This window comes from Piliocolobus tephrosceles, chromosome 5 (genome assembly GCF_002776525.5).
Source record: "Piliocolobus tephrosceles isolate RC106 chromosome 5, ASM277652v3, whole genome shotgun sequence".
Classification (NCBI taxonomy): Eukaryota; Metazoa; Chordata; class Mammalia; order Primates; family Cercopithecidae; genus Piliocolobus; species Piliocolobus tephrosceles.
In genome coordinates, this window is record NC_045438.1 from 47,055,541 (window position 1) to 47,082,128 (window position 26,588).

Here is a 26,588-nt window from a genome sequence, read left to right on the forward strand (position 1 = left end):
AGAGAGAGAGAGAGAGAGAGAAAGAAAGAAAGAAAGAAAGAAAGAAAGAAAGAAAGAAAGAAAGAAAGAAAGAAAGAAAGAAAGAAAGAAAGAAAAAGGAAGGAGAAAGAAAGAGAGAAAAATCTGGGCAGGATCACACATGCTTATAGTCCTATATACTTGGGAGGCCAAGGTGGAAGGATCATTTGTGCCCAGGAGTTAGAGGCCAGCCTGACAAAATACTAAGGCCATTAAAAAAAAAGAAAATAATACAAATACTTATAAATATGTATATAAAGAATAAAAGCCAGGCATGTTGGCACTCCCTGCTACTTGAGAGGTTGAGGTAGGAGCATCATTTGTGCTCAGGACTTACAGACCAGCCTGGACAACATAGTGAGACACTGCTTCTTAAAAACAAACAAACAAGCAAAAGAAGAATAAGGATCTTCAGGCTCCAGAAGTGAAGAGAAAAATCGAAGATCGGAGTGCCATGGCTCTGAGGGAAGTCCTATCAGTCTTAAAAAATTGGAATATTTTGTTTCAATATATACAGGACATGGTCTTGTGCCCAAATGAGGAAAGGAAGTATTCTAACCTTAGATGAAAATATGGCTTTCCAAGAGTTTAATTCTCTTTAAAGAGATGAATGAGAAAATCCACCTAAGCACAGAAAGATTATAAGAAAGCTAACTTTTCACTGAGACTTATGTAGGTTTGTGACTTGCTTTTACATCATCTATGGGTTCCTAGATGGCTTATTCATTTGGGGTTTCTGACAGAAGAAAACTCAATGTTGTATTGGAAGAACATCTTCGCAACACAGGATTGCTTTGGAGGAAGAGGATTGGAGGAGAAGAAAACCCTGATAAGTATAAGCTCATAATTAAAGAATATACGAAATATTGGCAGAAATCACAACAAACAAGATAATCGAAAATTGAAAGTTTAAGACAATAGAAGAATAATCTGTAATACAGCACACAGGTGCTTATAATGATTAAAGATATGAAAGAGGAAATCCGAATCCTAAGAGTATAATTGCACTCTTTATTTGAGCCAATGCTATAGTATCAAGAAACCAAATCTCATTGACTTAATACTACAAAGAATATTTCTCATTCATACCAGAGTGTGACCAGGTATGTAGTGCTGGCTTTGCATGTGCTGAATAAGAGTTCCTCACTCCTTTCATTTTGTGTTATAACCATTTTGTAAGGTGTCCTCATAGGACTCAGGCACACATTGAACAGGAAGAGAGGGAGAAGTATCTCACAGAATGTTTATGAACCCAAAGCTGGAATACAACATAACAGTGCTAGCCAAATTGCAAAAGAAATGGAAACAGGATCGGTAGGCCTCTAGTCAATCTCTAACTACATATAAAAATTTGACAGAGTTTCAATTAGATATTATCAGAAATGTAAATTGTAGGCATTCGTTGTTTCATTTCATATAAATAGATGTTACAGAGATAGATTTATTACTTTGTCCAGGTACCATCCCAGTTACTGGCGATGGAGGAAACGAACAAAAAAATCCCATGTTCCTACCACAGTAGAGTTTACAAATCCTACTTGTGGAGGCACACAGTGAGCACATAAAGGATTAGTGAGAGTATTGAGTGGTATAAAAATGAAGCAATATGAAATGATACAGAGAAGTGTGCCTTGCTATAATAGGGTGTTCAGGAAAGTCCTCCTCTAGCCCTCACCTCCAGGAGGTGATATTTGAGAGACATTTCCTTGTTGCTAAATTCAACATTTAGTTGTTTTCACTTTATCATGCTTGATCTGTTAGCTGCATTTAGGTCTCCTGCTCATGTCCTCATTAACAAAACAAAACAAAAAAAAGCTTCACTTGGTTTCCAAGGTATCACCTTCCACTGTGCTTTTCCTACCTCAGTATATTAGTTTCTTATGGCTGCTGGAATAAAATATCACAAACTTAATGGCTTCAAAACACACACATTTCATTGATAAATTCATTTGGAATTCTCGAGGTCACAAGTCCAAAATGGGTCTCACTGAGCTACCAACAATGTTTCAGCAGGGCTGCCTTCCTTTCTGTAGGATCTCTGAGAAAATCCACTTCCTTGCTTTTCCACCTTCTGGAACTTGACCACATTCCTTGGCTTGTGGCCACTTTCCTCTGTCTTCCAAACCCAGTAATTTTCCCTTTTTGCTTTCTTCAGTAGTCACTTTTCCCTCTAATCTCCTCTGATTCCTTTTTCCACTTTTGAGCACTCTTGGGGGTTACACTGGGACCCCCAGATAATCCAGCATAATCTCCCCATGTCAAGATACTTAATCACATCTACAAGCTCCCTTTTTCCATGGAGGGTAACATACCCACAGCTTCCAGGGACTAAGATATGTATGCATTTGAAGTAGGAGTTGGTGGTTATTCTGTCTACCACATTCAGTGACTGCTTTCTTTTCTCAGTGTTCACAGTTATTTCCTCCTTATCTCTCTGACCCTCATGTATAGAGTACCAGGGCAGAAATACAACTCTGTTGATTACTAGAGTATTGAAATATTTTTATATTCCTCGGTAGGTAGTCTTAACAATTACCAATAACTCTGAGTTCCAGACATTTCTGCCTTTTGCCCTAGGTCCCTGACTTGCCCTGAGGACTTTAAATCTCTGCTCCTGCTACATAAAATACAGAATAAATGTCTGGCTTAGTTGGAGGCTTTGAAGACACTGACCCAGCATTGTGGTCGGGGTCCATTTAGAATTGTTCTTGCTCAATCTATACAAGCTGTTAGCATCCCTGGGTGTGCCCCTTCCTTAAGTAGTTATTTTCTTGATGATTTCATCCAGTCTTAAGACTTTAAATACCACCTAGATGTTGATTACTCTCAAAGTTTCACTTGTTGTCCAATTTTTCTCCCAAACTTTAGAGTCTGACATCTAATTACCTACTCAGTATCCTCAAGGCTGTGTTTTTGGCATCTAAAGCAAAAATCTCATTTATCAGTGCACTGCTGCTTTATGCCCCCTGCCTCAATTTTTCTCCATATCACTGTCTTCTGTCTGTAAGGAAATATCAACTCTGTCTGCTTTCTCTATCTTAAAGTATACGCAGAATCTATTTCTTGCCTTCTCTTCAGTTACCAAGCCAGTCCAGCCCCCCTTAGCTCTCTCCTCTTAATTCAAAGCCTTCTACATGGTATCCCTTCTTCCTTTGGTCTTTCTCAACATAGCAGCAATAATGATCATCAAATTCTAATAATATCATTTTGGACCCCTGCTCAGAATCCTCCTTTGGCTTCTTATCTCACTCAGAGTAAAGATCCTTCCCCTGGCTTAGGTAACCTTGACAATCTTCGCATGTAGTAGCTCTCTGCAATCAACTTCCATTGCTTTTCCTCCCACTCACACAGCTTAAGGCATACTGACATCCATATTACTCTTAAGCTAGGATGCCCTCTGCATCTGGAATACCCTTCCTTCCTGTATCTGAAGAATTCTTTGATGGACAGTCACATAGCTTGATCTCTCACTTTCTTTCATTATTTAAAAATATTACCTTACTATAGAAATTTTCCTTAACCACTGTTTTAAAAATTGAGTACCTTAACTCATCAGTTCGCCTGTACTGTGTTATACTACCCCTTAAGAGTTTCATGTTTGAATACAATCACACACCTCATAACAACACTTTGGTCACTGATGAGCCTCATATATGAGAGTGGACATCTAGTAAGCTAAGGTTAATTTATTATTGAAGAAAGAAGTTGTTTTTACAAATTTAATGTACCCTAAGTGCACAATATTAATAAATTCTTCAGTAGTGTACAGTAATGTCCCAGGCCTTCACAGTCACTCTCAAATCACTGACTCATTGACAGCAACGTCCTGCAAGCTCCACTCATGGTAAGTGTGCTATACAGGTGTACCATTCTGTTTTAACTTTTATGCCATGTTTTTACTGTATTTTTCTATGTTTAGATGTGCTTGGATACACAGATGCTTACTATTGTGTTACAGCTACCTGCAATATTCAGAACAGTAACAGCTGTAGAGGTTTATAACTTAGGAGCAATATACTGAACCGTATAGCCTAGCTGTGTTGCAGGCTGTATCCACTGTGTGGTATGCTTACTAGGTCTGTATAAGCACACTCTATTGTTTGAAGAATAACAAAATTGCCTAACAATGGATATCTTAGAATGTATCCTTATTGATAAGCAATGTGTTATTGTATATTGTATATTTTACCTAATTTAAGATATTTAATTTGTATCTAGAACCCACTAGAATATAAGCTGTATAGATATTTTAGTCTGGTTTTTTTAACTGCTTATCCCATGGTCTATAGGCAGTGTTCTAGCCTCACAAGTAGTTAAAAACTTGAAAATTGAATAATATTCCTATTTTGCACTTTAAAAATCATGAAAATGAACAAAAAGTAGCATTCAAGGTTTAGCAATATGGGAACTGTAATACACATATATTTAAAGTTGGAAACAAGCCCAACTTTTCAGTAGAAAATTAGTCAAAATCTATCACAAACCTTAAATATGCATATCCTTTGGAATAGGAAGTCTCCTCATTAATATCTATCGTAACAAAATAATGTGAATGTATGCAAAGATTTTGCAGTAAGAACAACCACTATAGTCTTGTTTATAAAAGTGAAAAATTTAAAAATTTTAAAAATTGACCCCCCCAAATTTCCAAATATAGAAGCTTAGTTAAATGAAATGAAGTATATTCATACAAGAGGATCTTGTACAATCCTTAAGTTAATATTTAGATAAATATTTAGAACATGAGAAATATTAACAATATGCTGATAAGTGGTACAAAGCAGTTTAAAAAGTATATGCAAAATGATTTAATTTTTGAAAAAATGCATGTAGACTGATAGATACATAGACAGGATTCTATATATCAGTCTGAGAAGATAGCTATTTATCAACTATATGTTGTTTGTGTTTATGATATTTGATAATACTGTACATCATTTTTTAAAAATTCTTGCTTCAGTAAGTAGAGACTAAGACTCCACTTTAGTTTATGTGATAAACTCTTTGGGGTTATTTTAGTCTTTAGAACTTTAACATGTAGAAGCTGCCTAGCCACAAGTATGATTGTATTAAAAATGTAGTTAGTATGACTCAGCTGAGAAGACAGATTTATGTTATGCAGTTAATCCAATATTTGACCTCAGAGATTTTAATTAAACCTAATCCACCACTCTCTGTCTCTGTCTAGTTTCTATCCTTTTGGCAGTAATGTACAACCTGGTTCTATTGAACAAAAGAAGGGCAAATTCCCAATCTGGCCAGAGTGGAATGAAGCTGACATAAATTCAGAAAAGTGGGATGCGGGCAAAGGTGCAAAAGAAAAGGACAAAACAGGAAAAAGCCCTGTATTTGTAAGTAGATGTGAATGTGACTAAGTTTCATTTTGGTTTTTAGTTTTATAATGGAATGAGATTTGTAAACATAAGAGGGTATTCATTCTTCTCCGCAATCTCCATTCAAAAGGGAAATTTTTTATTTGTCTATTGGCCCCACCTCCCAACACTCCCACTCTGTCTTTCCAAGCCTTAGTCCTGAGCTTTGGTAAATCATATTTGGGTAAACTGGAAGAAAGTGATGTGACCAAAGAATCATAATGAAATAAAGGAAAAATTAAGAGAGAAGGCAAGTTATCCAGTGGACCTTGGACAGAGTTTGGAAACAGGCATTTATAAAGAGTGCTTTAGAAAATGAAAATCCACAGTGGACTTGTAAGCTGTGACCTGGAGATAATAGGAAAGATAATTTTTCAAAAGAAATGTTACTGGGAGATGAAAACTGTATTCCTCTTACTATCTCCTCAAGATATGTGAATAAAGATCCTAAGTGCTCTTCTTTTACTTTTTGTCACACAAACATGGCATGTCCCTGAGATTGGCGCTAAAATGTAGAATTTCTACATTTTCCAATTATGTTACTTTAGGTTATTTTGCCTATTTAAAAATGTTTACCCTATTTCTAAAGACTTCAAAGTTGAGGCTATGGGTCTGACTTGGCATTTAAAATATGACCTACTTATTGGGTGCAACAATTCATTTAAAAAATATTTATGGAAAACAATATAAATTTCTAGACACAAACGTAAGTGCCAGAAGGGTTTAGTTGAATTTTGCATAAGGCGTTCTGAAATAGTAAATCTTAGCATGTATGTTTTGTTCACAAAATACTGTATCACAAATTGCATGATTCATATTGGTCAAGTTGTTAACAAAAGGTATTCAGTAAAAGTATTGTTAACTCTGTTAGCACCTAAACAGTTTCCAAATTAGCAACATGTAAGGGAATAAATTCTTTGCACTACATCTAAAATGATTATGGGACTTCTAGATGCAGTGGGCTTTGAATTCTCTGGGTTCAAATGAAAATTGGCATATTCTATGTATTTTTTTTTTTAGTGATTCAAAACTTATGGAGAGAGAGAAAGAGAGAGAGGGAGTATGTGTGGGTGCGGGTGTGTGTGTGTTTAGCCTTCAGAATTTACATCAGAAGGATAGAGTGTGCAAATCCTCAGTTGAGCAGTTGAACTCTGGAAAAGTTCTAGAGATGAGTCACTCCGAAGCCTGGAGAAACTACAGACAGGGAAAGGCAAAAGTACTTGAAATTTTTGAAATAGGATATAAAAATAACATTTTAGGGAGCTTGGAGAGCAAGCATTCCTTCATCACATGACTGAAAAAGTTTTTGCAAATCCCTGGAAGGTTGGGGGTCAAATACTGGGATTTATCAGAGTTATTAAACCAAGGGCAAGTCTATTGGATGAACATTTATTGGAGGAAAATCAGAGATACTGGATCGCTAGCAAGTGTGATTTCAGTGTGTTGGTCACCTGATGTCTATTTCATTTCGGGGCAGCATATGCAAATGAGGCTGCCTGACATTGGACCCTAAAGTAGATACTGTGGCCCTTGTACTAAGGAGCTTTATAAAACTACATAGTTTAAAAAAGCACTAGGCCAACTCTTGCTGTGAACAGGGCCTATCCATTAGAATGTGACAATTGAGAACCTTAACCAACATCCTGTTCTGTCACTTTAGCTTTCAAAAGTAGGAGAGCACCAGGTCAAACCAAAATGTAAAGTGGTAAAATCTAGAATAGAACCTTACTTTCCACTTCCAGCCTGTCACAATCTCACCCATGGCTCATGAAGCAGCAGTTCCTCCACTGGAGTGAGTGGTGGACAGTGTCCAAGCCTTGTGATTGCATCTGCATGAAACAGTTGCATGGTAGCTCTTAGCCCTGATTTGCAGCATCCATATTTTACTAAGATTAATTTCCTTAAGCATCCAACTATAGCAAGTATCCTTGGAGTTTTGCAGAAGGCCACTTCCCTAGATGTGAGGCTAGTCATCAGGAAATCAGCCTCAGATGAATTCACCCTTCCCTCTAAGTCCAGAGAAAGGTCTCACTTCTTTAGCTAAGGGATGAGAACTAAAGGATGTGATGGGTGTATCAAATTGTGAATATATTATGTGGTACTGTAAGGTCATTATAAGGGACACAGCTAAAGGAAAATAGTGTAGAAAGATTACCCTTAAATTCTTAATGAGGGAGGCCCAAATCCTGGGGAAAAGGGAACCACAACAAGGTCAGTTCCACATTCACCTTGTTCTTTTTTTATTTATTTATTCCTCTCTCAAGTACATTTATTAATTCAAGACACGAAGATTAGGGATCAAGCACAAAGTAGTGTCCTGGGACCTGTGTCAGTTTCTTGAGCTGGAGAGACAGAGGATATTGCCTAGGACTGCTAAAGCAATCCAAACTTGAACCAAAACCCCAGGACTAATGGCAGAGAAGCGATCTGAAAATTTTGCATATAATTTTATTTCAAGATATTTACTCAACTCCTAAACTATGTATGAAGGAAAAGCTATGGAGCAAATGAGTAAACAGCAGCAGCTCGAAGTTGAAGTAAAAAACGATTTAATGGTGCTTTGGAGATAAATTTAGGAACATCAAGGTAAAGGGACCCTGATAAACACTCCAGGTTTTTTAGACAGTGCACCAGACCAGCTAAGCATTCTGCATGAAGTAAGGGCAAATCAAATTTACACCAGCCCTACCAAATCCTGAAACCCAGTGTTGACTGAGTCAGGTACATCTTGTACTCTGCCTGCCAAAAGGAAGTAAAATTCTCCTCTCTAGAAGAAGACATCATTATCTAGAGCCCATATTAATTTTTATACTCAGTGTATATCATTCATCAAAACTTACTAAGCATGTGAATTCTACCAGATGTACAAAGACAAGCTGCTACCATTCTTACAGAAACTATTCCAAAAAATTGAGAAGGAGATACTCCTCCCCAACTCATTCCGTGAGAACATTGTCATCCTGGTAACAAAACATGACAGAGACACAACAACAACAAAAAACTTCAAGCCAGTATCCTTGCTGGACATCGATGTAAAAATCCTCAACAAAATACTTGCCAACCAAATCCAGCAGCACACCAAAAAGCTAATCCACCATGATCAAGTAGGCTTCACTCCCAGGATGCAAGGTTGCTTCAACAGACACAAATCAATCAATGTGATTCATCACATAAACACAACTAAAGACAAAAGCCACATGATTATCTCAACAGATGCAGAAACAACTTTTGATAAAATTCAACACCCCTTGATGTTAAGCCATTTCCCATTTACAAAAAAGTGCAGCTCACTTTCTGCATTCATTTAATTTTACATAAACATACTCTTTGAGGCTGAAGCAAATCTGACTAATTTTCAATGTGAAAATAAAACATAAAAAGCTGTTCTTAGAGTTATTTCTAAACAGAACTTCTCTCTAATCTTAATGTAACAGAAATGTATATGATGATCAGTATTTAATACTTTTCTTCATGTGATAAATTTCAAAGCACAGAATAACACAAAGTGGAGCATCACGTTCTGCAAAAAACAATGTATTTCTCTCCAGATGTTATTACCATCCTTGCTGTTGTGCAAGCCTCAAACTTTGCAGTGATTACTTGGATTTCATTTCATTTCCCTGATATTGGTAGTAGGCTTTTGGGCAAAATGTCTTCCAGGCAGGTGAAGATGTGTGGCATCATCAGAACATGGGTGACCTTGAAGATGTTGCTGCCCTGGGGTGTGATGCTTTTCCAGCATTCTTTTAATCAACAGGAGTCTGAGGTTTACCTGGTTAATCATGTGCTCAGGATTGTCCTTCTTGAACAGGATGTAGGAATTCAGTGCTTTGATATTTAGAGGTGGTAAAAGAATTTCTTATACCAAACGTGTTTTATCTTGGAATAAACACTGCAACTGCAAGCACTGCTGGTGAGTATTCTCGGGTGCAAGCGGGAAATGGTTAAAAACTCTCAATAAACTAGGTATTGAAGGAACATACCTCAAAATAAAAAGAGCCATCTATGAAAAACCCACAGCAAACATTATACTGAATGGCAAGAGCTGGAAGCATTCCTCTTGAAAACTGGCGCATGACAAAGATGCCCTCTCTCACCACTCCTATTCAACACAGTATTGGAAGTTCTAGCCAGAGAAATCAACTAAGAAAAAGGAATAAAGGGCACCCAAATAGGAAGAGAGGAAGTCAAACTATCCCTGTTTGCAGATGACATGATTCTATATCTAGAAAACCCCATAGTCTCAGACCAAAAGCTTCTTCAGATGGTAAACAACTCCAGCAAAGTTTCAGGATGCAAAATCAGTATACAGTGCTCACTTCAGCAGTGCATATACTAAAATTGGAATGATACAGAAAAGATTTGCATGGCCCCTGCACAAGCATGGCTCCTGCACAATCATGGCACACAAATTTGTGAAGAGGTCCATATTTTTAATCAATAATCTAACTTCACAATTTAAATAATTAGAGAAGCTAGAACAAATTAATTCCAATGCTAGCAGAAGACGAGAAATAATGAAAATTAGAGCTAAACTGAAGGAAATTGAGACAGGAAAAATAATTTCAAAGATCAACAAATCCAGGAGCTGTTGTTTTGAAAAAATTAGTAAAACAGACCACTAGCTACACTAATAACAAAGAAAAGAAAGAAAATCCACATAAACACAATTAGAAATGATGAAGAGAATGTTACTACTGACCCCACAGAGATAAAAACAACTATCAAAAACTACTACAAACTCCTCTATGCACACAAGCTACAAAACCTAGAAGAGATGGATAAATTGCGGGACACATACACCCTCCTAAGACAGAGCCAGGAAGATATTGTTTTCCTGAACAATCCGATAACAAGCTCTGAAATGGAATCAGTAATAAGGGGCCTACCAACCAAACAAAAGCCTGGCACCTGATGGATTAACAGCTGAATTCTACCATATGTAGAAAGATGAGCTGGTACCATTTCTACTGAAACTATTCTAAAAAATTGAGAAGGAGGGACTCCTCCCAAAGTGATTTTATGAGGCCAGCAACATCTTGATAACAAAATCTGGCAGAGACACAACAAAAAAATGAAAACGTCAGCTCAATATTCTTGATGAACATCGATGCAAAATTCCTCAACAAGATACTTGCAAATCAAATTCAGCAGCACATCACAAAGCTAATCTACCGGGATCAAGTACTCTTCATACCCAGGATGCAAGGTTGGCTCAACATATGCAAATCAATAAACGTGATTCTTCACATAAACAAAACTAAAGACAAAAACCGCGTGAATATCTAAATAGATGAAGAAAAGGCTTTTGATTAAATTTGACACCCCTTCATGTAAAAACCTCTTAATAAACTAGGTATTGAAGGATCATACCTCAAAATAATAAGAACCGTCTATGACAAACCCACAGTCAACATTATACTGAATGGGTAAAAGCCAGAAGCATTCCCCTTTGAAAACCACAGTAAGACAAAGATGCCCTTGCTCACCAGTTCTATTTAACATAGTATTGGAAGTCCTAGCCAGAGCAATCAGACAGGAGAAAGAAATAAAGCTCATCCAAGAAGAGAGGAAGTTAAACTATCTCTATTTGAAGACGACATAATTCCATATCTAGAAAACCCCATAGTCTTGTCCCAAAAGCTCCAGTAGCTGATGTTGCTATCATTCAGCAAAGTTGCTGGATACAAATTCAATGTATAAAAACCACTAGTATTCCTATACACCAACAATAGACAAAATGAGAGCCAAATCAGAAAGGCAAGCCATTCACAATTGTCACAAAAGCAAGAAAATACCTAGAAATTCAGCTAACCAGGGAGGTGAAACAAATATACAAGCAGAACTACAAAACTGCTCTAACAGAAACAAACAGGAAAACATTCCATGCTCATAGATAGGAAGAATCAATATCATTGAAAAGGCTATACTGCCCAAAGTAATTTACAGATTCAATGCTGTCCCTATCAAACTACCAATGACATTCTTCACAGAACTAGAAAAAACGATTTTAAAGTTCATGTGAAACAAAAAAAGAGCCCGAATAGTCAAGGCAATCCTAAGAAAACAAAAAAAGAAGAAGAAGAAGCTAGAGGAATCACGCAACCTGACTTCAAACTATACTATTATACAAGGCTATAGTAACCAAAACAGCATGGTACTGATTTGAAAACAGGCACATAGAAGAAGGAGGCAGAGTAGAGAGCCCATAAATAAGGCCACACATCTATGACCATCTGATCTTTGACAAAGCTGACAAAAACAAGCAATGGGGAAAAGACTCCCCATTCAATAAATAGTGCTGAGATAGCTGGCTAGCCATATGCAGAAGATTGAAGCTAGACCCTGTTCTTACACCATACACAAAAATCAACTCATGGTGGAATAAAGACTTAAATGTAAAACCTAAAACTATAAAAACCCTGAAAACCAACCTAGGCAATACCATAGCATCCTGGACATAGAAATGGGCAAAGATTTCTTGACAAAGCCACCAAAAGCAATTGCAACAAAAGCAAAAACTGACAAGCGGATCTGATTAAACTTAAGAGCTTCTGCACAGCAAAAGAAACTATCAACAGAGTAAACAGACAAACCACAGAACAGGAGAAAATATTTTCAAACTGTGCATTTGACCAAGGTCTAATATCCAGTATCTATAAGGAACTTAAACACATTTACAAGAGAAAAACAAACAACCACATTTAAAAGTGGGCAATGACATGAACAGACCTGAACTTCTCAAAAGAAGTCACACGTGCAGCCAAGAAGCATATGAAAAAAGCTCAATATTACTTATTATCAGAGATGCCATCTCACACCTATCAGAATTTGTATTATTAAAAAAGCCAAAAAAAGTAACAGATGCTGGTGAGGTTGTGGAGAAAAAGGAATGCTTATAGTTCAACCATTGTAGGAAGCACTACGTCAATTCCTCAAAGAGGTATAAGTAGAACTACCATTTGACCCAGCAATCCTATTACTGGCTATATACCCAGAGGAACATAAATCATTCTACCATAGAGATACATGCATGTGAATGTTCATTGCAGCACTATTCACAATAGCAAAAAACATGGAAGCAACCTAAATAACCATCAATGACAGATTGAATAAAGAAAATGTGATACATATACACCATGAATACATATAAACCATGTGTACGTATACACTATGAAACCATGAGAAAGAACAAGATCATGTCTTTTGTGGGAATATGGATGGAGCTGGAGGGTATTATCTTTAGCAAACTAATGCAGGAACAAAAAACCAAATACCACACATTCTCACTTCTAAGTGGGAGCTAAATCATAAGAACTTATGAACACCAAGAAGGAAACAACAGACACTGGGATCTACTTGATTAGGGAGGCTGGGAAGAAAGAGAGGAGCAGAAAAGATAACTATTAGGTAGTAGGCTTAATAACTGGCTGATGAAATAATCTGTACAACAAACCCCTGTGACATGAGTTTACCTGTGGAACAAAGCTCCTTATGTACCCCCAGTTATAAAATAAAAGGTTTTTTTTTAAAAAAAATTACAAGATATGAAAAGAAACAGAACCAAGCGACTGAAAACCAAGAGGAGAAATCAAATAATAGAAATTGATCCATGAACACTTTAGATTTTGGCATTGTTAGATAAGGGACTTTAAAACAACTAAATATTTGCAATAAAGGAGGGGGAAATGACTTGAGGAAACCCCAGAAGTGTAGCAACAGCTCCTGGAAATTCAGTCAATTTTTCGATGATTCACTTTTTGAGAATCTTGCCTGGATGTTGACATATGCTTTGTCTTCATTCAGATTATTCCAGTATCTTAAAGGTGACAATAAACTACATCTTAAGATAAACATATATACTTACAATGTTCAAACTGTACACAATGCCCTCAAATATAACCTGTTTATCAGGCCACACCAGATTTAGGGTAAAAACGTGATTACTATGAAAATCACAAAACCGTATTTATTTATCCCTGTCCTTATTAACTCAGGTGAAGCTTAGTTCCTCTTTTTCCTGTACAGATGGTTTATAGTCCCGAAGCAATTTCATTTATAATCTGGCAATTTTAATGTTATGTTTTATAAGAAGAACTCTTACATAGTACTTGCCTGAAGCACTTCTAACTTACTAGATTGCTAGCATTTGAGAGTATGCATTTGGATATTATTCTTTCTCCAGAGCTCACTAATTGACCCATAATAAGAGTTCAAAAATTAATGAATTAATTGCATTCTTGGGCATTTATCTTAGATAAATGAAAACTTATGTTATGCAGATGTTCACAGCAGCTTTATTGGTAATAGCCCAACCCTGGAAACAGCCCAGATGCTCTTCAATAAACAATTGGTGAAAAAACAAATGTCTATACATGAAATATTACTCAGCAATAAACAAAAACTATTGATACCTGAAACAACTTGGATGAATCTCCAGAGAATTATACTGACAGAAGCAAAACAAATCCAAAGGATTTCATACTTCCTTACAATTATACCACAAATGATGTGATTTCATCTATATAACATTACTGAATGTTATATAGACATTTAGTATATAATGACAAAATTATAGAAATAGAGATCAGAGGATTGCTGCCAGGTGTTAGGGATGGGGTATGGGATGGGGAGTGGGAGCATAGGTATGGCTATGAAAAAGCATAGGAATGGTACTTGTGGTGATAAAACTGTTCTATATCTTGACCGTCTATGTCAATATCTTGGTTGTGATACTGCTTACAGTTTCACAAGATGTTACACTTGGAAAAATTGGGTAAAGGGAATACAACAACCCATTGTATTATTTCATACAGCTGTATATGAATCTATAATTATCTCAAAGGAAAGAGATTAGTTTTTAAAATTGATAAATGAAAATCGGGTCAAACATCCAAGTTTTATTTATATATAATCTTGTTTATGATTCCAATAGTTGAAAATTAAATAAATATTTTTAAATCTTCTCCATTCAGGTAAAAAAAATTTTTCAAAGGAGAATGTGGCCATGTCTGGCCCATCGTAAATTGCTTTCCTGCCATATCTAATTTACTTTCCAAAGCATCTCATGCTTGTTTGGGCTACCTCATATGCAATCAAAATGCAGCTCAAAAATCAATGAGCATATTACATGTAATCAATGAGTATATGTTAATTATATACATTATTGTTAAATTCAGTATTTTTAAAATACTCCATGAATTAGCTCTTATGACAAGGACACAAACTGCTCTGTAAAGGCTTATTGATTGACCAAATCAATTTGTTTCTTTTTTATTAAAATTCAGTTGTTTTTATTTTAATAAAACAATATGGAGAAAAAACTCAATTTATTTTTATATAGCATTTTTTTGAAGACCCTGAAGGAAAGATTGAGTTACCACCATCGTTGAAAATTTATTCCTGGAAACGTCCACAGGATATTTTATTTAGTCGGGTAAGAAAGTTTTTTCTATTAAATAAAATACTTACTATGTGTATGTATTATCCTAGTTATAAAAATTGCATTTTTATAATGATTTAGGGTAATTTTCTCTTGTGGTATTCAGTAAAAAAAGTAATTGCTTTTTGGCAACTAATCAAAAATAAATGTTTATCAATATAATTTAATATTTCTTGTACTGGTTTCAGAGATATTATTGAATTTTTGTTTAGAGCCTTGATTTTTCTTCTTCTCTCCAAAATGTTACATTATCACTTAAAATGTTGTGCATGAAGTTATTCCTTAATTTCTGACTGACACACTTCTTTCTGCTTCTTTGCATGAACATTCATAGCATGGAGATCTGTTTTCTCCTGTGTTTATTAGCATTAATTTTCTGGTCCAAGAGTTTTGCACTTAGATATCTCTATTTCAGGGATTCTAGAAGCATTTTCCAGAGAACACATTTATTTCTGGATCTCACACCCAACCACTTGAATCATACTGACTGGAACATCACTCAATAAACTTTCATTTTTAAATAGCACTTATAAAGATTAAATCTTTAGACACACTGGTCTATCTTCATAACAGCTATGTTAGTTTGAATATATTTAGATTTTCCAAGGGTTAAATTACCACTAATGCCTTTATCCTTTCTTGAATCTGCTATTATTTTCACTTAATTCATAGGAAACCAGTGGGCTAAATGATTTAGAAGTAGTCAAATGATGGTAATAAACCTGATTGTTCTGTACATTTGTGGAATCCATTAAAATTATGTATATATATAAAATTTATTTTATTCCTAAAAGTTTTAGCCTCATTAGAACTGCTACTAATTCAAGAAAATATAATATATCCACCATATTTTTCAAGTACTCTTACTAGTTGAGTAAATCAGATGAATCTAAATTCAAAGATTCACTAAAATGCAAAAATAATATTCAATCTGCCAGAGTATTTTTTGAATGCCTACTTATAAGATGTTTGAAATAAAATAAAATATATATGAACCACGCTTTTAAGTTACTTACAGTATTAGATAACTTTGACATGAAGAATATAAATTCTGTGATATTAATATAATGTACTTAATATTAATGTGTTACTAACAATATTCAGTCTCTGCTCAATATAAGTACATAGTTTATATTTCATACAAATAACAGGTATGAATTGCACGAGATGATGCTGTTGTAAATTTGTATAAACATAAAAGTCTTTTTCCTGAGGTTCCCTTGGTCAAGGAAGTGGGTCTGCCCAGTAAGTTGGGGAAGCCTTAGGATTTTACTTTTTAGTATATATTCCCCCTTTCCTTTTTGGGCAAGATATGCCAGAGGCAGTATCAATGGTCAAGGTTTTATTTTGGTTCATATTAATGTCAGGCTGGTGTGACTACCTGTGCCAGGCCATCATGTTCCTTGGTGGCACCCCTCTGGCCAAGAGACTTAGAGTCAAAAGACTTACAGCCAATTACCCATTTTAGGCAAGATAGGAATGGAGGTGGGTAGGTGTTTATTAATTATTAAAGCCCTTTTAAGTAATATAAGAGCCCAAAATTAAAGTCAAAAAGCAAGGGTACCAAATTGACCTGTCTTTAAGTTTTATGCATTGAGCTATCAGCTGTTTAGACATCTGTGTGCCCAGGAGGCAAGGCTCTGTAACTTAACAGCAGAAGGATTAGTTAATAGCACCTGATAAGAAATCTTTCAGTGGGGTGAAGGTATTGATTGTAGTCCATGACTTGACTGGAAATTGTAAAAATATTTTACAACCTTGTAGTGATTAATTTTTATACTTTTGATAAGTTTCAGCAACAAATCTGAGACTTAATTTAGAAAAAATTAACTTCTGATGACATTTGTCAAAGATGTTAAAGGGCTCAAAACATTTGATCAAAACAGAATCACACGCTGGCTATGGTGGCTCATTCATGTAATCCCAGCACTTTGAGCACTTTGGGAGGCTGAAGTGGGTGGTTCATTGAGACCAGTTTGGCCAACATGGTGAAATTACATCTCTGCTAAAAATATGAAAATTATCCAGGTGTGGTAATGCATGTCTATAATCCCAGCTACCCCGGAGGCTGAGGCACAAGAATCACTCGAACCTGGGAGGCAGAGTTTTCAGTGAACTGAGATTGGACCACTGCACTCCAGCCCAAGTGACAGAGCAAGACCCTGTCTCAAAAACAAACAAACAATAACAGAATCATGGGCCTGATAGTTAAAAGACTTTAAAGGCAATATAAAAGGTTACATGAATGTAAAAACTTTAACTCTTTTTAATCGCAGGGTTTTATGCATCAAAAATCTAATAATAATAATAATATAGGAATTATCTTGGTAAAATATAAAATCTTATTTTTTTAAAGCCAGTTGCCCAAAAGGCAAAGAGAAATCTTTTGTAGTGTGATTGATTTTCCTAATGGAAAACCCATTTAGATAACCTGGAAGTCAAACGTGATGAAAAAAAAAAAAAACTTGAATTGAATCAGACACAGGAAAAGTGTGTTCAAGGTTATGAGTATAGTAGGGGAATACACAATTTTTAGTAACTGCATGAGAAGTTTTGTGATTTCATTGAAAAATTTAGACATATTTAAAAACCCAAGAGTACAGAATCAAGTTATAGTTTTGGAAAACATTGCATTTACTTTATACTTTATTGTATTACATTTCTTTTATTTTTAAGATAAAACATTTTAGCATCAGGCCACAACAACAACTAGAACCAGATGAAAAAAGTTACAGGATCTGATGAAAAAGCTGAAGGAGAAAGTTATCATCTCAGTCTTTCTGAAAGGGAGAAAGAGTTGAAAGCACAAAACAAACAACAAAGTTGAATTTTTGAGATATGATTCTGATAAGGTTTTAAAATAAATAATAGAATTTAAATAAAAACTTATAGTAATTTTATTGAGTGCAAATAAATACTTTAAGAAAACCTTTTTTTTAACATAGGGGTCCAATTTTAGAAAGACTCTAGAAAATAATTTATGTACATTGTCACAACTTACACAGACCATATATGACATGTTTGGACTTTCTTGTTTTATGTGGTTTTCTGTTTTAAATAATAAGTCATTTTATTTTAGACCAAAAGTTTACCATCTAAGTTTTTTACATAAAATTATTTTTTATAACCTTTTTTAACCAAAAATATATTTTCATATTTATATAAATATCTCTCTTTTATTTACTTTTTTTTTTTTTTTTTTTTTTTACTTTATTTTACTTTCAGAGATAGGATCTCACTATGTTGCCCAGGCTGGTCTTGAACTCCTGTACTCCAGTGATTCTCCTGTCTTGACCTCCCAAAGTGCTAGGATTACGAACATTAGCCACTGTGTCCAGCCACTGTATTAGTCCATTCTCACACTACTATAAAGACATACCTGAGACTGGGCAATTTATGGAGAAAAGAGGTTTAATTGATTCACAGTTCCATAGGCTGTATAGGAGGCATGGCTGGGTAGGCCTCAGGAAACTTACAATCATGGCAGAAAGTGAAGGGGAAGAAAGCACTTCTTCACATGGTGACAGGAGAGAGGGACAGTAAGGGGGAAGTGCATAAGCTTTCAAACCATCAAATTTCATGAGAACTCCCTCATGATCAGGAGAGCAGCAAGGAAAAAATCTGCCCCCATGATCCAATCACCTTCCCACTGTGCTCCTCCGCCAACATTTGAAATTACAATTCAATATTAGATTTGGATGGGGACACAGAGCCAAACTATGTAAGGCACCTTTTTAAATAAAAAACTTGTAAATAACCCTTAAATTATGTAAAATTATTTTAAAATAAGAACACAATTTATGGAATTATATATTAACAAAAATTTATATTTTTAGTAATGTTAAATTTTCATGAAAACCTAAGCAGCAAGAAATCCTTAACTGTTTATCAGATGTTAGCATTTCATAAATGAAACCATTTTACAAATTTTAGAAACATGTATTTTTTATATTAAACCCTTTTATAGTTGGAAATGACCAGATATCCAATGAGCATCCAAAATAATTTTAAGATTTTAAATTACACAAAAAATCTTCCTCCAAGCATTTATCTCATTTTTATGTACTCATTTTTTTTTATTTTTAACAGTGTAAAATAGATTAGTCTTGAAAACTGAGATATTAAACAAAGGTAGTCATCATTTAAAGTTTTTTTCTAACCATTTATCAAGTCTGTGAACATTGGTTATTCACCTAAATAAGAATCTTAAAGTGAAATACGTAGGCATTTTGCTGATAACTCAGAAGATTTAGTCATTTTTATTGAAACAACATTATTAAGTTAGTCTTATTTGTTTAAAAAAAAAAAGTCACACAAACAAAGATTGTTTTGTTTTTGGCTGGGTTGATAGTCTCACAATCTTTGTGCCAAACTCTGACACCTTAAAATAGCTAGCAGAGGCAAACATAAAACATATCTAGACAAAAATGTATGCTGATGATTCTGAAGACATTTTTAGTTTTATCTTACTAATTTTTTTTGAGACAGTATCTCACTCTTGCCCAGGCTGGAGGGCAGTGGAATGATCATAGCTCATGACAGCCTCAACCTCCTGGGCTCAGGTGGTCCTTCCACCTTAGCCTCCCAAGTTGCTGGGACCATAGACACACACCACCATGCCCAGCTAATTTTTCTATTTTTTGTAGATATAGAGTTTTGCCATGTTGTTCAGGCTGGTCTCTTAATCCTAGATTCAAGTGATCTGCCCACCTTCACCTCCCATAGTGTTGAGATTACAGGTGTGAGCCACCTTCTCTGGCTTTATTGTACTAATAATTTTAAAACAAGTTTTATTTGCCAAAGATTCATTTGAACTTGAAAAGCATTTGGACTTATTTTATGAATACTTATTTATAAGCCAGTTTGGAAGTATGTTAGACACAACAAAAAGCATAATACATGTACATATACATAAACATATCTAAACATGTATATGTATATGTGTGTATGTATACACACACACACACACACGTGCGCACACACACAAAGACCCAGTAGTTTTTATCTCAGGACTCTAGCTATGAGAGAACATCAAAAACTCAGTGGCCTATAAAAGATAGCTGGATCCATCTTCTTTTTGAGAAAATTGAAACCTGTCCACGTGGCTAAACTTTGTTTGCCCTGGTAAGTAATCCTGTAATAGCTCTGGACCAAAATTTTGGATAAAGCCGTTTTCATTTTTAAAAACATGTTTTATCCTTTTGCCTTCAGTTTTAAATGAGTTTCCAATGTTTACGTTTTAGCTGAAACTGGATGAACTATATAAGAAAAATAAAATGTCCGAATAACCTTGAAATCATATGTTTTATATCAACACCATTAGCTTAATAACAGCAGATTCAAAACAGGCAGAAAAGAAAAATAGATAGAGAGCTGTAGAAGGTGCTACTTAACTCTAAAGTTGCAGGTTAAGTATTTGAGCTCTGATTCTTTTTTACTGTAATTTGCCATCAGTTTTAAAATTTTCACACAAGCAAGCCACAGTGTGTAACCAGCTGGAGTCTCAGGTAGACTAGAAAATAATTCACATGGTTTTTTTTCCTGCACAAAGCTTGACACAGATACAATAAATACTCCTGAGTGCCCGCAAAAAATCAGGGGCCAGGATTTTGGAAAGGGTTTGTTCCCTAGTGAGGAGAAGCCTGTTTTGCTGCATTCTGACAATCAGATGGACCTGGTCTTGGCTGGTGCGATTGAGACCATTCCAAAGCACCCTCAGAAGTAGGGGTGAGACTAAACAGACACAAACACCAACGGATCTGACACAGATGGAGCGCCCCAAACTGATCCCTGAAAGATGATACTGGAGAAATATCCTGAGACCTTGTCTCAAACGCAGACAGCACCACAGTTTAATTGTCCTGCATTAAGTCCAGATGTCACAGAGGCCAACACAGCAGCACAGATGACCTACACTAGGACAAACAGCTAGAGAAACGAGATGGCAGAGACAGAGGATTTTCAGGTGCATTCCAGTTGACTTACCCAGTTCTTGGAGCCTGTTGACTTCCCAGGTGTTGCTTTCCTTACACCAACAGAGAGTGATAGCAAGAGCTGATGCCATGAAAAGGAGGGAAGGGAAATTCCCTGAGACAAAGGCAGTCTTGGTAACTGCTGGTCCCAGGTTTGGGGACAACTAGCCATGAGCTGCTGGCATTTGCAAGTGGCCCCTGCCCTGACTGGTAGCATTAACAAATAATCCCTGGCACACTGCTGCAGGCAATTGCTCCACTCATTGGAAACCAGGCATACAGGCTGAGTCACTTGAAACACACAGTTTTTCACAAAGGGCACCAAATTAGTAACTGACTCAAATTTGGTTGCTCACTGCCCAGAGGCCAGAACACAAGAAACAAGATGTGGTGAAAATAAAGTAACTGTATGCAAATGCTAGAAGTTGGGGAATGGCCAGGCTTATGCCCTTAAAAGACAATTTTTGCTTTGGGGGTTAATTGAGGGAGTTTAAGAGGGAAAACTTGGTAGGCGAAACATGTCCAGGAGGATGCAGGTCTGCAAGTCTCTTCCAATGGCTATCTTGAATATTTGCCCATCTGCAGGTCTGGTTGATATCATTGACATCATCTTGACTTTGGCCTGATAATGGTAGACTAATTGTTCATAACTCCACTTAAGCAGGAGAATTCTGCAGCTGGATCTCTATGCCTGGTTTATTTCAAAAGTAGCCCCTGGGATTTTTAAGCAAGCGCATAATTAGATAAGTGAGCACTGTGCATCGGGATGCCTAGTAGGAAAGGAGGGAAACTAAATTTTACAATTTTATGGCTAACAGAAATAAAGGAAAAAAAGTTTCAAAAAATGCATTTTGAAGCTAAGCTACTCGATTACACTATCATAAAGTACCTTAAAATCCTGAATTTAGGATAGCAGAATAAACATGAGCCCTTCCAACCAAGAAGGTTAACAAGTTCTGATCACAGAATAATTTACCAGACTTGTTTATTTCTGAGAACTAGAAACGAGTGGCCCAGACACTTGAGCACTGAATATATTGAATAGATTAGGATGTCTGGAGATTTATCCTGCCCCAGGTACAGGTATAGGCAGTAGAAGTGTGAAAATGCCATTGTAGGGACCTCTGCCTTAACATTTGTTGTATTTTACAAACTTAATTTCTACTTTTCACTTGTCAGCAGAAGGCTATCAAGACTAATACTGCAAACTTTAGGTATCTAATACTTATTAATGTATAGATTATCAACTTTGGTAATCACTGAAGTATAGGGGCATTTCAGAAGCATTCCATCACAGTCAGTCAAGCCAGAAGAAACTATGTTTATAATTTATGATCTGCAGAGTCAATTTACGCCTTTAAGGCAGTTTTAGGTAAATTTTTTTCTAACTTTTTTTATTGACTTTTCAAGATGCTACTTGTATAGATGAGTGAAAGTAATTGATGGTGTTAACTTCCTTAAAAACCTGATTCTGTAATCAAAATCATTTTCATGTTAATTTGGTATGTTAAATATATATACTTGATATGAATTATAGCTCATTTTTCAAAAGTTACAATTGGTATTGCCCTATTAGTTTTACTTTATTATTATTTATTGGTACCTGATTTAGATGTGTACTAATTAAATAATGACCATTAAAATAATTTTTTAATCTAACAGGATATTAACTTGAACTAGATTTTAAAAAGCTATCACAATCTCAAACAAAAATCTAACACTAACAAAATAGACAATAATCATTAAATGGGAGAAACGCTATTAGGCTAATATTAGTCATCCAAGATGAAGATATTTTCCCTGCTATCAGATGTTAACTAAGTTTTCAGGTTTAGTTTCAGTGGTTAATTTCGATTTTAAAGCAGTGGTCCCCAACCCTGGTCCATGGACCAGTACCAATCTGTGGCCTGTTTGGAACCGGGCCACACAGCAGGAGGTGAGTGGCGGGTGAGCAAGCAAAGCTTCATCTGTACTCACTGCTGCTCCACATCACTTGCATTATCAGCTGAGCTCCGCCTCCTGTCAGATCAGCAGCAGCATTAGGTTCTCATAGCAGTGTGAACCTTATTGTGAATTGCGCATGCATGTGAGGAATCTAGGTTGTGCACCACTTATGAAAATCTAATGCCTGATGATTTGTCACTGTCCCCAGTCACCCCCAGATGGGGCTATCTAATTGCAGGAAAACAAGCTCAGGGCTCCCACTGATTCTACATTATGGTGAGTTGTATAATTATTTCATTATACATTACAATGGAATAATAGTAGAAATGAAGTGCACAATAAATGTAATGTGCTTGAATCATCCCCAAACCATCCCTGACTCCTTGGTTCATGAAAAAATTGTCTTCAATCAGGTTGAATCAGGTTGGCCTATTTCCAGTACCAACCGATTTATGCCTAGTGTTCCATTATTGGAACACTAAGCATGTAGGAGTTATTTATATCCTACTGCTCAAGGTCATCGCCAAGGTCTGATTGCAAAAATTCAAAAATTGCAACCTCAGGCATAAATGGATTAAGACTATTTCATTAAATTACTTTTTTATTATTTTTCTTAAGAAGTAATATATACATATATATATATATTTTTTTCAGACTCCGGTAGTTGTGAAAAACGAAATAATGTTTGACTTATTTTCACCAAATGAACATTTACTCTGCAGTGAGGTATGTACAGAAATATGAACTAAAGTCTCATCATGAATTTCCTTCCAGTCCTACTTAAACCATTCCCAGACAGTTGATTTCAACTCTCCCTTGTTCACCTTTAAGTTTTGGTATTATATATACATATATACTACTGAAAAATATATATGGGGGGTTGGTGTTTGAGACAAAGTCCTGCTCTGTTGCTCAGGCTAGAGTGCAGTGGTATGAACACAGATCAGTGCAGTCTCAACCTCCTGGGCTAAAAATGATCCTCCCACCTCAGATTCCTGGTAGCTGGGACTACAGGGATGTGCCATCACCCCCAGCTAATTTTAAAATTTTTGGTAGAGATGAGATCACACCACATTTTCCAGGCTGGTCTCGAACTCCTGGGCTCAAGCAATCCTCCCACACGGCCTCCCAAAGTGCTGGGATTACAAGCATCAGCCCCTGTTTCTGACCAAAGATTGTATATATTTAAGGTATACAACTTGATGATTTGATATACATTGTTAAATATTTATCACAATTAAGCTAATCAACATAATCATCAACTCAGTTATTATTGTGTGTATCAGTTAATATTGTATATTATTGTGTGTGTTATTGTGTATGTGTATATGTGTGTTAAGAACACTGAAGATCTATTCTCTGAGCAAATTTCAGGTATACAATACAATATTGTTAACTACAGCTGCATTGTTGCAAGTAGATCTCCATAACTTATCTTTCAGAACTAAAATTTTGTACCCCTTACCAACATCTTCCCCATATCCCCTTCCTTCCAGACCCTGGTAACCACCATTTCTCTGTCTGTTTCTCAGACTTTTGTATTTTTAGATTCCACATATATGTGAAATCATGTAGTTGTTTGTCTTTGTTTGGCTTATTTCACTTAAGGTAACAGTACTTTACACACCAACATTCAAAAGGAAAATGAAGTCTCTTTGCCTGAGTTTAGTGAGCCTCTGTTCTCCTGCCCCCGGTCTCAGAGTAGCTGTACTCTCTCCCTCTGGGCTTCTCCCCTTGGGATCCATATGACCAGCATTGGACATGAAGTGGCTGCCCATCTTGTCCTATGCCACATCAAGAGGGCGGGTACGGTGATGTTGTATGATGTGATAGTACAAGGGAAATTGGAGTGTACTTGGATTGCAATACAGCTGTCCTACTTCTGGTGGGAACTCATTTCCCCACCTCCTACTCCCCACCTCCCCGCCCCATGTTGGGTCGGGTTTTATCCATACAAGCAGGCCTGTTCCACTCCTCTAAGTTAATTAAATCAGAAACAAGAACTTTTAAAAATTGTTTTCTCCTAAGACTCAGAGGAGTGAGGCATAGTCAATATTGATTGAAATACTTTTTCTTATCTTCAATATCTTGACCAATATTAAAATCAAAATGTTATATTTCTTCAACCAGTTATACATATTAGTATAAAATTATCTCTAATATATTTTATGTTTTAGTATAAAATACACCTGTTTTATGAATCCTAAACACACTTAGACTTTAGCTTTTCATTTTTCAAGGGAAGGAAAGTATAAAATATTCTACAATAAAATTTCCAGATATACAGGAGGATACTTGCTTTGTCTTTTTCTACTTTACCAAACATTAAGAATTTCCTAGATAACTCAAATTAAGAGAAACATAAATCTTATAAGACCAATATTAAATATTTAATTTCCTTATAAACCAGGCAGTTAAACATGAGATGAATATTTCAGAAAATCAGATACTACTGAGGTAACAATGACTTTATTGAACACCCACTGTGACCTAGAGATTTCTTACATACTGCTTCTAGTCCTCACAAAAAAATGCTGAAAAATAGCTACTATTATCTACATTCTACAGATGAGGAACTGCAACTTATGAGGTGGAAGCAACTTTCCCAAAAGCAGAAGGCTGTGAAGATCTGAAAGAGGATTCAAATTTTGGTCTCTGTTTCCACTCTGAAGTCCATCGACCCACCGGGTCTTGCTGCCTGTTAAAAAACACTGCAAGTGGACGTTTTACTTACAGCATTTCAACAGTTACAGATCAACCCATGACATATGGAATTTACAGTGTATTTACATGTCTACGCCATTTTAATTCTTTCAGATCTCATTCCTTCTCTAATTGGTCCTATTGACATACAGGAGATAATATCCTTCTCAAATATCTCAACATTTACCAAAGAGTAGCTCACTCATTTGTCACAATTATCAGAAGATTTCTCTCTCTCACACACACACACACCACTGATATGAATGTCAGTGTCAAATAGAAGTCGTTGCCAAATCACCCACAGTTTACTTCAGCAGACAGCTTTCTTAGCTACGAGTATGTTTAGTATGAGACATTTTAGTTTGTATTGTGACTGTATTTCCCGAAAACAAAAGCAAGACCTATAATTTTATTCTGTAGATCAGAAATGAAAGTATGGAATACATAACATGTATAATTGGATATTATTCTTGGAAGTGGATTTCTTTTTACTGTATTTCTTCCTAAATTGCAGTACTTACAACTGAAAAATAACCAATTAACACTAATGTTTTTTGTCTCTAGCTGATGAGGTGGATTATCAGTGAAATCTATGCACTGTGGAAGATCTTCAATGGAGGAATTTTGAGCAACTATTTTAAGGGGACCTCAGGGGAACCTCCTCTTCTCCCCTGGAAGCCCTGGGAACACATATACTCTCTGTGCAAGGCTGTGAAGGGTCATATGCCTTTGTTCAATAGCTATGGAAAGTATGTTGTGAAACTTTACTGGATGGTAAGTTCATTTTCATGTGCATGAAAACTCATGAGTCTTTCGTACTGAAATATACTTGGCCTGGTGTGGTGGCTCATGCCTGTAATCATAGCACTTTGGGAGGCCAAGGCTGGTGGATCACCTGAGATCAGGAGTTCGCAACCAGCCTGGGCAACATGGTGAAACGCTGTCGCTACTAAAAAGACAAAAAAATTAGCTGGGTACGGTGGTGGGTGCCTGTAATCCCATCTACTCCGGAGGCCGAGGTGGGAGAATTGCTTGAATCTGGGAGGCAGTTTGAGTGAGCTAAGGTCACATCATTGCACTCCAGCCTGGGCAACAAGAGAGAAACTCCAAAAAAAAGAGAGAGAGAGAGAGAGAGAG

The 26,588-nt window shown here is 36.0% G+C and overlaps 1 protein-coding gene and 1 pseudogene across 1 annotated transcript in view; both read left to right on the forward strand.

The window, feature by feature from the left end:
• The window catches only part of ADGB (androglobin), a 243,507-nt gene that overhangs the window by 36,327 nt on the left and 180,592 nt on the right, over positions 1–26,588 (forward strand). Inside the window, exons 2-5 of the mRNA XM_026447399.1 lie at positions 5,207–5,369; positions 14,734–14,826; positions 23,403–23,474; positions 26,016–26,225. Of these exons, the coding sequence (XP_026303184.1) occupies positions 5,207–5,369; positions 14,734–14,826; positions 23,403–23,474; positions 26,016–26,225 (538 nt within the window). The remainder of the gene's footprint in view (positions 1–5,206; positions 5,370–14,733; positions 14,827–23,402; positions 23,475–26,015; positions 26,226–26,588) is intronic.
• On the forward strand, positions 9,702–9,825 carry LOC111528143 (annotated as a pseudogene).